General features: G+C 32.1%; 1 protein-coding gene across 1 annotated transcript; it reads right to left on the bottom strand.

The window, feature by feature from the left end:
- Positions 1 to 843: 843 nt before the first annotated feature.
- Positions 844 to 7,028, bottom strand: LOC130645414 (alpha-1,6-mannosyl-glycoprotein 2-beta-N-acetylglucosaminyltransferase-like). Its single transcript, XM_057451402.1, has 8 exons — positions 5,992 to 7,028; positions 5,263 to 5,360; positions 4,365 to 4,464; positions 3,727 to 3,857; positions 3,480 to 3,564; positions 3,037 to 3,126; positions 2,678 to 2,802; positions 844 to 2,229 (listed from the first exon to the last, which is right to left on the bottom strand). Exons 1-8 carry the CDS (start codon positions 6,628 to 6,630, stop codon positions 2,007 to 2,009), a joined length of 1,491 nt encoding a protein of 496 aa, XP_057307385.1. The 5' UTR covers positions 6,631 to 7,028; the 3' UTR covers positions 844 to 2,006.
- Between the last annotated feature and the right edge of the window lie 5,639 nt (positions 7,029 to 12,667).

Genomic DNA, 12,667 nt, shown 5'->3' with positions numbered 1-12,667 from the left:
TGCAATTTAAGCTAAATTTTCTTTACGTGAGAATATTATTTCGCGAAAATTTAACACTTAACACTGACTTTATGCTGAACAAAAAAAAAAAAAAAGAAAAAGAAAATCAAATGAATAATATACCAATGTATTTTGATATATTGTCCTCGTAACTCATAGACACCATTTTTATTTCTCTACGTTATATATTCAGGCGTTGTTTTTTTTTACTTTTTTCTGGACCTATACAAATTCGAAACAAGGGACCTTGAACCTGCAACAGCCAAAATTTGTTTTTATAAGCATGTTTATAAGCATTTTTCCAGCTCAGGTAGGGTAATTTTTACGCATATTGCCTAGCCTTGATGAATCCTGTCCAACATCCGCGTTCCCAGAAATTTTTACCTTTTTGGTATGTGTGAGTATCTAAAAAAAAATAGTGTTAAAATAAGAATTGCTGATTTAATTCTAAATCCAGCTGAAATATTTTAAAAACTACTTCCCGTAATTTGTAAACTTTCAACTAAAGTCAGACATAAACTTACTTTACGAATATTCAATAAATTCCTTTCTTTCATCTTAAAGTCTTTGTAAAAGAAAAAGTAAAGTGAATTGTATCTGGAATTCGCAAGCCACCTAGAGATTCGTTAAAGATATAGAAAAAACGAGATGGAGAATATAAGGTGAGAAAATCTGACAGGGGACCAAAATTTTGATTCCAGATAGTGTTAGAGGTAAAGAGAGTTTACTATATTGGTTTTACTCGTAAAAAACAATTTAAAGTTTAAATGAAAATGACAGGACAGCGAAACTTTTCGACTTCTTGCAACCCAACAACTTTTGAAACAATCAAAACATAGTGTCGACGTAGATATTTCTGCATTATTAAAAAAAGAGAAGGACTACCTTAAAATTTAGATAAACATTTTAAAATACATCACAACGTAAGCGAAGAACTAATTTTTATTAATCTCTTTATATAACATAAAGAATTTAATACAAAATAAATTACGACTATTTTTATTTTTTATACCATGAATATAACAACTAAAAAGTAAAGTGACTTGAATATTATCACTCCATTATATAAGCCTTGCTAAAAGCTAGGAGTGACTTAGGAAGCGTCTGTTGTAACCTTGCTGATAAATATCAGTGGTAAATCTTCGTGAATACTTTAAGGGCAGAAGTTTCGCGATTTGTAACTGCTTTTCGCGATGGTTTCTGTTTTGGTCCATCTTCTTCTCGAGAAATTAGATATTAAAAATATATTCAACCGCGAAATTTGCAAATAAAAAAGGTCTTTCGCTAACGTTTCTGACCTTAATTTTACGTTTTTATCATGCTCGCGAAACTTTCTGCTCGCAAAAGTCCTCAAAGTAAATCATTTTACGAAAGGTTAAATTAAGGTTAAAGGTAAGCCCAAGCCTTTTAAGTAGACCAATAATAAAAAATGTATTTGGCTCTAATAGATTCTAATAAAATCATTCCTTGAAAAAATCCTTAAAAAAAGGTTGAAAAGGACAAGAAACTCTAGCAGTGACGGAAAAAATTCGTGACCATAAACTTTCGCAAATCGGCCAAAATAAAAATTGTACGCATGCACAATTTTTTACAAATAATGCCAAATATGATAAATATATAAAAAATATTTTTCTTTTGCATTTTAAAAAACTTTTAGCGGCCCGAACTTTTTAATAATTCAAAATTATGTTTGATATTTAAACGTAGGAAAATTAGGTCCAAGAAACATAAAATGAGTGATATTCGAAAAAATCCTTGACTCATAGCAGATCCAATAATGCTAAAAGCGAGCAACAAGATAATAAGCATTCCCATTGGCCTTGTGCCGAAATATTAAAATAAAAATCTCCGCATAACTTTCCTCCAAGTATAAATACGGCTTTAATAATTGTGATATAAAAATATTTAAACCAGAATGAAAAGTTAAAAAATCGATATAATTTGTAACCAAACATAATATTGAAATATTAGCTGCAAATTTGAACTAAATTGACGGTAACAAAATGTTACCTTTTCATCACAGACTGTTCAGCTGTAACAAAGCGAAGGCAAAGTTCGTGATCTCTTACATCGCCCCATCCACCGTTTGGATTTTGGCCGCCGGTAAGACTAGATTGCACGACAATATTTAGTTTATCGGTGAACATAAAGTCTTTGTTGCGCTCAATAATAGCTTTCACTTTGTTCAACGTGTCTTTTGAGTTGCACGATTTCGTATGATGAAGTCCACTAAAAAAAGGATATTTTTGTTAAGTGTCTTGCAAACATTGAAGTGGTAAAAAGGCTTGTAAAAGGTTTCTTCAGCTCAAATTTCACTTTTCGGAACTATTTTAGCTCTATAATTGATTTTCCTTTCCTTAACCAAGGTAAAAAAAACCTCGTATAAAAACTATTTCCATGAATCTATTCTTTTTGTTAAGGGACACTTGGTTACTGATTGTCAGTTTTTTTTTTCTTGACAGGACACTTTCGTAATACGTTTTCAAAATTTCCAACTCTCTGATTTTAGTAAACAAATATTTCGGTTTTTAATCATGAAAGAATGTAAAATTTATTCAAAACACGGAAATTCAAAAGGTTGTTTTAACAGCCGATATGACAATCCCAAAACTTCGGACGTCTACCTCATTCTGACTAAAACAAAATGAAAACTAATAACAAAGAAACACCTTCTTACCAATCTCCAACATGGAACATTCTCGGTACTTCGTACACAAGTACTGATAAAAACTTCCCCACACACGATCTACTTAGATGCATTAGCGTCCAGTCCCAATTGTAATCATCGAAGGTACAAAATTCCTACGGGCAAAATAAAAATTACTAACATGCTTTATGATGTAAATCATACACAATCAAATCAACAACGACACCGATAACTACGACCACTATGACAACACCGACAACTACGACAACTATGACAACACCGACAACTATGACAACACCGACAACTACGACAACACCGACAACTACGACAACACCGACAACTACGACAACGACAGCAGCAATGACGACACCGGCAGGAAAGAAACTTACGTTAGCACATTTCTTAATCTTCTCCCACGTAGAACGATACATAGCCATTCCCATATTGTGCTGAGTTGATACCCAAGAGCCAAGTAGAACCTAAAACCAAATTTTTCCCCATGTTAGAGTTAGCAAAAAGCCTGTACTTGCAGAATTTAATAAAATCAGGATTTTCTAATTAGAAAAAAAACCCCTGATTTTAGCTCCTCGTATATTGAGCAGGATGTATTCAATAATTGGAATACTCTTTAGATTGCTTATAAAAGTTTACAGAATTAATCAACTACTACAGAATTTTTTGTTATAAGCATGAGTATTACAAAGTATAACACTATCACAATCACAAAGTCTTTGTAATGAATACAATGAGTGTACAAAACGTACTACAAAGTTTTTGCTTTAATGTAATCCTCCCACCTTCTCCTACAACAGGTTACACAAACATACATTACCTTGCTTCCCTCGAACTGATAATTTTCTTTGTTATTATACGTTCCCAGGGTTAAAATCTCACAGGAGTCTTTGCAACGTGGGTCACTAAAGAAAATCAAGAAAAGTGACAGGAACTATCCAAGTATAAAAAGATCTGCTAATTTGTAAAAAGCACAAAAAGTACTACAAAAAAATAAGTATTGATTGATAAACTGCCTTATTTAAGTCAGTTTATGTTTTTAAGGTTTGATTTCAAAATATGCTTACGTATGTTTGAATTCATGCAGTTTCATCAAAGCTTCATAAAAACTTGGTACAACATAATGATCTTCTTCAATGAACATAACAGGCCCATGATGGTCTTTGGTTGCCAGCAGTTTATCAAAAACAACATTGATCTAAAATAAATAATCATGTTTGTTGTTGTCAACAGTACCTTTTGAACAAATCCCCTAAATTTTGTACTCTACATATTACCACAGCAAATTAGTTAAGTGAAGTATAAGAACATAAAACAGGAATATTGTTTATTTGAAACCTTTAAAATGTAAACGACAACTTTTACTTATTCTTGCAAACTTATTTTTGCGGTATGCGGTATAGCATGTTTAAAAGTGAGCCATAAACAAATAATAAAAAGTCAGTTATTAACTTTCACAATTTCTACAAATTTTTGCGAATAGTGGATTTTTTTTTGAATTTCATCAAATTATTTTTGTGGATGGTGCCTACTTTCATTTTTTATTAAAAACGTATTACTTATTAATTTAAGGAGTTAAAGTTCTACGATTCATTTGACAACAATTTGTCTTCTTATAACAAACAAACTCGTTAGTACACTTAAACTATGTTTGTTAGTACTTTTGCTTTTTTATTTCATCTGGCTTTATTAAAATTATTTTTACCTTCCACCACCAATGATGTTTTGTCATTGTTATGTGTGCCTCGCGATAATGTCCATACTTATCAGGGTGCTCGGCGTTAATGCAACCCATCTGAACTGCTCTGAAAAAGTCAAGGTATAATTACCATTTTATTAGGAGTATTACACTCACATTACAAATTCTTACAAAATAGAGAAATGACATCGTTAGCAATTACTACATGGCTAATAACTAAGGTTTAGACGCACTAGAATATAGTAAAGTCAATTTTTTAAAACTTTATTATATACGACTATGTTTTCTTTTTTTAAAGTTTACTACTGTGTTTCGATGTAAAAGTATAGCGGATAGGCATTTTGTTTCTAATAAAAAGAAATAAGCACTATTTTTATATCAGTAGGGACACACAGAATAGGTGGTGGACATTTTTTTTACTAAAATTCCTGATTTTATTTCAGTGATTCTGTTTTTTCCCCGACATTTTTAACCATTCTTGTTGGTCTTTGATATTTCTGACAGAGTGGAGAAACAGCATCGAATTGTCATAGATGGATAAGAATATTATCTAGGTATGGTACCTGCAGTACCAAAGTAATTGTTTTTTAATTTAAATTTATTAGCTATAAAAAAATAAATCAAAAATATCTATAGAATTATTGTGAAGAAAAGAAGTGAAGCAAACATTGTAAAACCATGTCTCATTTGTGTTGGACACTTATTTAAATATCTCTGAAATTAACCTGCGTCTGATTGTATATAAAAATTGTATATAAAAAACTCTTACATAAGACATGGAAGAACAAATGTTACCAATTTGGGGAAACCAATTTAATTTCCTTCCAATGCTATCACAAAAAATGCAGAATTTAAATTTGACAAAGAGAGTTGATGCGAAACATCAGAAATAAAACACACTTACTGTTCTTTTTTTGTATCTCGTGGACAATCATCTTTACTGGGACCAGGGAATGTATCAGGATATAATTGTTGTGAAAAAGGAAAGAAAATTTGAATAACCTAAAACAAACAAACAAAAAACAAGAGATAATATGTTATAAATAGGGTACTCAAATTTTTTTGGTGCATCTAAGGTTGAAATATCTTTATATATTTAAAATGATCAATTTCTATAAAAATGATACTTTAATAATAAAAAGAAAGGGAAAAACTGATCGTTGATTAATAATTTAAAAATGATGTGTTTAATGCTGCTTCACGTTTAAATGATCAGCCTTTTGAATTCTATTGTTTTTTTCACTGCACACTTACAAAATGGAATCCAAAATAAATTGTTTGGGATGTATATACACAATCATTATTCTAATCATACAAAGATTCTCAATTAAAATGAACCATGTAGACAGGTGATGATACTGAGTTTAAAAAATAGGTTTACTTAGAAAGTGATTGTATATATAAGATCTTAGATGTACCAAAACCTACTTAAAATTAGATGATGGTTAAAAAAACTAATTCCGATTCTTTTTTGACATTTTATTCATTCAAATTGATAAATTAAGGTAAATAGCCAATTTTCCTGAAATGGTCCTTCTTTCTTTTTTTCCTGTTAGGATGCATGTGCACATAGGGAACAATGCCAACATTCACAACTGATCTTTATTACAACAAAATCCATACTTTTACTTACCCTACAAAATTTAATCATTCTAATAAGTGCATTCATAGCGTCTGTATAGAAATCGTGACTAATAACAAGCAAGGCATTCTCAATACCTCTTGTCCGTTGTAACGAATCAAGTAATTCTTTAAAATATTCTACTCTTTTATGAACTTGCACCACAATAACGGGATAACTATCTGGTAAATTTGGATATTCATCTATGTTATACATTATTTGTCTATTATTTAAATCATCAATAGTAAACTTCAAATCATTTGCAGTATAATTTGTCTCTCTAAAGTCAGTCTTAAAATTAATAAAATCAACAAGGTTTTTTTTTGTATTTACTTTGAATGGGTCATTTTCTTCTTCCTGAGCAGCCAGGCTTTCGTTATATTTTCTTATAAGCTCCAGATCTAGTTTATCAGTAGATTGTTCCCCATCAACATCTAACTCCTTCAATCTTTGAACTTCACTTTGTGAATCTGCATCCACTGATTCATGTTCCACATTTGTTATGAATGCTTTTAAATTGTCTTGTTTAATGTTAGCAAATGATAAAAAGGGTAGGTCCGTTTTTCTTAAAAAAATACATATGACTGTAACTGTTATAAGTAATGCAAAAATTGATAATGGGTTTCTACTTAATCTTCGCCTGCAAATCATTGCAAAATTATGAATTTATCATTTCTTCTAGTACCCATGTGTCATAACTTTTAATTTCATCTATAACAAAATATAATTACAAATCAAATAAGTACAGATCATACATACACTATAAATCTCCTGATTATTGTAAGAAATTCTTTCAGGAAGAAAACTTTGCAAAAAAATTAAAATTTAAAAATTTGCAAAATTAAATTCTGTAACATAATAAGACTTTTTGCTGACTCTAAATCCCCCCTTTATAATATCTATGCATTAATACAGTTTAAACACACATCCCTTAACAGGTCTTAAATTACTAATGACAAAAAATATCAAAATTTGCTATTACTTAAATGTGACATCATAATTTATGGAGCATAATTAAATCTGAAATTCTTTAAATGCAAATATCTTGAAAACGAGAAGAGCTTTTTGAAAATTTAAAAAGATTTGTCAATCAACTTTTTAAGCTCTATAATATAAGTCCAACATCATTTTATACCTCAGGTTCCCTTTAACATATCACCTTAATAATTACATAATCCTTTTTGTATACTTTTACAAGCGCATAGCAATATATTTCGCAGAAATAATCAATTATATAATTATTCAAGAGATTCTAAGTTTAAAAGGGAATTGTTAAAGCTGAAAATTTTAAGGGTTAATAGCATTATATGTATAGCTATAAACTTGTAATAAGAGTGTTATAGTACAATATACCTTAACTGATTATGTTTTTTCATATCATTTAAAAGGGTTACTGTGACCTTAAATGTAAAGCAGATATATTTAAAACAAAAAGAGCGTTTCAATGAATTTTAAAAAAATCTATTACACAGTCCAGCATTTATCACATTGAGATCCCTTTAATTATTTGAAGGATTGTATAAGCTTGGATATTGCCTGAGTTTGTCACAATATCAAATAAAGAACTAAACGAAGTAGATTCCCATTTTTCTATTGTGCATTTTATTTCTACATCAAAAATATAGTTGTTCATAGGTATATCCATAATATGAACTATATATACACCAACATTTTAAAAAACTCTCTTCTTTAAAAAAAAATTCAATTTTTTGACCCCCTGTAATTATATTGACCAAGTTTTAATAAGATATGTTAAAACTGAACTTAACAGATTATAATAACGAGACTCAGGCCTATCAATAAGAAAAAAAAGCATCGTTACTTTTGTTTGTTTGATCAAGCGGTCCTAAAACATAAAAATTACTTAAAATTAGTTTAAAAATAGGGGGGATGTAGAGCAGCAAAATTCATTTGCCCCCGCACACTGTTGCACCGTTGGGTTGCATTTTTTTGTTTTATTTATTTGAACTCTGCACAACATTTATAGCTTGCAACATTATACACTGATGGTTCTGACCTTTACACATGTCATGTAGTGGAGTCGTATAGATTTAGTGAGACTGTAGTAGACCTCTGAGTTCTTTATCTACCAAGATTTGAGTTTGAATTTTGTCATGTGCCCTCATCTCATGGGATTTTATATCATATCAAATAAGGCAAAAATATCGAAGGCTTGTGTTCTTATAAAAAGGATGTGTGTGTCTTCTCTTTTTTAAGTACCTTGTATATATTATTTTGCGTTTTTTTTCTCCTAAAGGCCTCTTTTTCCATGTTTCCTTTCACAAAAAGCACTAGATACGAGAGGACAAGCAATAAATTATCGGCAGCATTGATCATCACAACAACGTGAGTAAACACACAAAAACACCTGGGCAAAGCTGTAATGTGCTGGGTGCAGCCTAGCACCTGGACCTGAAATTCACGGAACCTTGTCCCAGGCACCCATTGTATTTTTTATATGAGGACAAAATGGGTACATGACACAAAAAACAAATAAACATAAATTAATTGTCCGGGTTCCTCAGTAAAAACACATCATAATAGTAGAGAACATTGTATTATGAAATAAATTTATACAACATCCTTCGCATTGGAACGCAATTGTATATTTGGGTCATGGATTGTGATGCCAGGCAATAAGATTAAACAATAACAGGCAGGACAGATACATGTGCAGATACAAAAACAGCACTAACCCCAGCATATGCACTTAAATGGTATGAGACACTCACAATGACACGTACATCTTGGCTGCACTCCGTTGTGAGTGTCTCCCATGACATATCTCGTTCTTCTCTTCATCATAATGCACTTCAATGGTATGACCCACTCCCAATGACATGCAATCTAGGCTGCACTCCATTGTGAGTGTCTCCCACGGCATTTCATCATAATGCACTTCAATGGTAGGACAAGCTTGAATGTCCCCCACTGCATTAATTTCATCATATGCACTTCAATGGTACGACAAGCTTGAATGTCTCCCACGGCATATCTCATTATTCTGCTGTCACAATGCACTTCAATGGTACGACAAGCTTGAATGTCTACCACGGCATTTCATCATCATTTCATCATAATGCACTTCAATGGAACGACAAGCTTGAATGTCTCCCACGGCATTACATATGCACTTCAATGGTACGACAAGCTTGAATGTCTACCACAGCATATCTCATTATTCTCTTCGTCATAATGCACTTTAATGGTATGACACACTCACAATGACATGCACATCTTGGCTGCACTGCAATTGTGAATGTCTCCCACGGCATTACTTCCTCACATCTCATTATTCTCTTCTATTCTTCAATATAAATAATAATAATATTATAAATTAATAATAGCATACAGTAATAATATCAAGTAATGATATAATCAACAGGCCACACACGTGTATCTGTCCAAACTTCTGGCTGACTTAGGAAGCCCGACATCCCCATCAGTTGAAACGCGCAATGTGTAATTAGCCAGGACTCTTGCTCCCACTGCTGGACTAAAACCTTGACAACACTGCTAGCCAAATAGTTGTTCAAGGAAACCATGCAGCTAGAGCAAGTGTCTCCATCTTTGTTGATGCGTGAGCGATAAGCCATTTTAAACCAGTCATATACTGAACTCGGATAACTGTGTCTTTAACAATGGTTGCGGTGACGAACGCTATGTGGTGATGAGGCAATGATACTCCGCATTGGTTGACCGAGTGACATCACATAAAACAAAACAAAATTGTTGTTAGTTTGGCAAACCCTACACAGCATTATGAATAGTATAGGGAGGGCGGGTGGGAATCTTTAGCTCTAACTGGTTGTTTGCAGAGCCAAACTTGAAATGGGTAATATACAGGTATTTATAGGCCTGTCCTAATAAGCGAGGCATCTTAAAGCTGGTAGGCGAGGCAAGTCTCCCATCCTGTATTGACCAATATTGTTTCAAGTAAAGTTTCCTTATATTTGATCCTAAGAACATTGGTAAGTACAAGGCAACCGAGACATTACTGCAGTCACCACAATTAACATGAGCTAAATGTTCATTTAGCTCCATGTAATATAAAAACAAAAGAAGGAAACAACAAGTATGCATTTTATCCTTAATATCAAAAGAATGCTATACATTCCCTGCATATCAATATAAATGCTTTTTCTTTTATAAGAATATCACGCTGTGATTTAAAGGTCAAAACAATAGGTGTGTGTATTGTTTAAAACCTTAAAGAATAATAACCAAATAATAAATAAGAATAATGACCCGCCTGGTTAGAAATTTCTTTATCTTATAAAAAAACATGCAAACAGTGCAACGTAAAAGAAGGGCACGCACCTATATCAGTATTTGCACAGAGTCTGTACTGAAACGCAAAGACCAGGTGGGCTGAGATTAAGAATTGCCACAGGCTTTCTGCCAGTGTTGACCAAAACATCTGGTAAAAAGTATCCATCTTATATTAGAACTCAATTTGGAAGAGTATTGACTCTATTATTGAGTTCATGCAGCTCATTGTTTCTGACCTGTTTGGAAGGCTTCTTATTGCGAAAAGGTATGTATATTCAGTGAGTTGGTTTGACGTCAGAACATTTTTTGGAGGTGAAAAGTTTCTGTACTTTAGGTGAAGAGAATGCAGAGCTAGACACATTTTGGAGTTTTAAGAACAATGTTAAAAAGTTTGAGAAAAGATAAGAGCAAAATCTAGATAGCTAAGCATCATTCCAGATAGATTTTTATTGCGGTTACCTTTCGTTATCTAATTATTTTTCCATTACCACATTTTTTAGCATTCTACCCCCTACCAACTAACTTGTTTTCACCCAGAGAAATTTAAAAAATAGCGGATGTAGCACAAATGCGATTCGTTAATTAAGCAAAATTTCAATCATCACTATGGCAACAAAGCTGAACCGAATCGCCGAATATGATAAGAATACATTTTATAATTATTCGCAAAATTAAAGCCAATTGTAATGATTTACTCTTCTTCTTTTGATCCAAGTTTCAATCAATGAACATATGTTCAAGGAGCCTTACCTGCCATCCAGGAGATGATGTCAAACTGAGTTCATTCCAAAAAAAAAATATCACAAAAATGGCAGCTTTCTGACAAGGAATGTAGTAAAATGTAGTAAAACACAAAAAAAATGTGGCTTTATATTTTTATATTTCCTTTATTTCGATAAAAAGCAAATATAATGCCACATTTATGTAGCTAATCCTTAATTTTACTTAATAAATGTTAAATTACTAATTCTCAACATAGTATAAACAGGATAAGATAAACTTTTTTAAACGTGGGAGGTAGCTATATAGCCTAAGAAGCTTTAAACATCATCTATACTACTACGATATGATATACGAGCAAAAGGTTTTTTTGAGGTGAGAGGTTACCGAGCTATTAAGGGGTGAATGGGGTATCAAGTGGAACCCTGTGTGTCTTGTAAGAAAACTGTAAGAAAATTCTGTCAAATCTAGAAAAACAAGTAAAAACATTTTCAAAGTTGTTTCTGTTTGTGTCTTCCTCTGCCGTGTTCTGTTTGTGTGTGTTACAGTTTCCGTAAACATGGCCGCGTCTGCAAGGTTTTAATCAATGACCAATAGAAAAGTGTAGTCAAAGAGTTATAATTCAAACAAATAATGGTAGAAGAAGCTGCAATGTGACAAATAGTTGCGCTTCCCACCACGATGTCAACAAATAAAATTCGTGTTATGTTATGTTGGTTAATATGAAACTATCCATTAATATCTAGATTTTTTTAATTTTTATATCTGGCTTTATACACGTCAGCACTAGGTAGCTTCTTCCGCCGCTATATATGCTCGCACTGTTTTGCTTTTCCTGACACACGACGACAGGCACACAAAACAGCTAGCTAGGTAAAGCTTACCGTACCTAATAGCCGTACCTAACAGTCGTACCTAGGTCGTACCTAACAGTCGTATGTAAACACACTTGCATTTCCAAGACGAGCTAATGTATTTTAATGAAAAAAACTGAGCTATTTGTAGAGGTAAAGTTGTTCTGACACTGAATTTCTGTTTATGAACAGTTACTGATATCGCAAAATACAAAAAACATCAGGGAAACATCTTGCTTCTATAAAAACCCAACAGGAAAGAGCGCAGGGAGGTGATTCCCCAATCAAAAAATTGAGTATGGCTGATTATAACAAGGATGTTTGGTTAGGGACCGTCTCAAAATGTTTGTATGTAGTTCGTATAATTCGTATCAAAAACTTTTAAACTTTTTCGTATCATCAAAATTACAAGTTTGTATAAAGTTTGTAGCATTTAAAGTAAAGTTCGTATCATTTTTAAAGACGAATTTCGTTTATTATAATTGGACTATTATCTAGCTAGTCTTTATATTGAAATATTTTTAACAATTATAAAGTTCGTTTCATTATACGAACTTCGTTTATTTTAATTGGTTTTTTTATCTAAGGTCTAAGAAGCGATTGTCTCCACGGCATTGTAGAAAGTAAAAATATCGTTGTAGATCGTTTAAAAATCATGAAAATGGGATCGTAGAAAACGAAAAGATCGCTGTAGATCGTTTAAAAATCATGAAAACAGGATTGTAGAAAACGAAAAGATCGCCATAGATCGTTTAAAAATCAAGAAAATGGCATCATAGAAGCTAAGAGATTGCCGTAGATCGTTTAAAAATCATAAAAAGAGAATCGTAGAAAACGAAAAG

Source organism: Hydractinia symbiolongicarpus, chromosome 5 (assembly GCF_029227915.1).
Source record: "Hydractinia symbiolongicarpus strain clone_291-10 chromosome 5, HSymV2.1, whole genome shotgun sequence".
Classification (NCBI taxonomy): Eukaryota; Metazoa; Cnidaria; class Hydrozoa; order Anthoathecata; family Hydractiniidae; genus Hydractinia; species Hydractinia symbiolongicarpus.
This window is presented reverse-complemented; position numbering and strand designations above follow the sequence as displayed.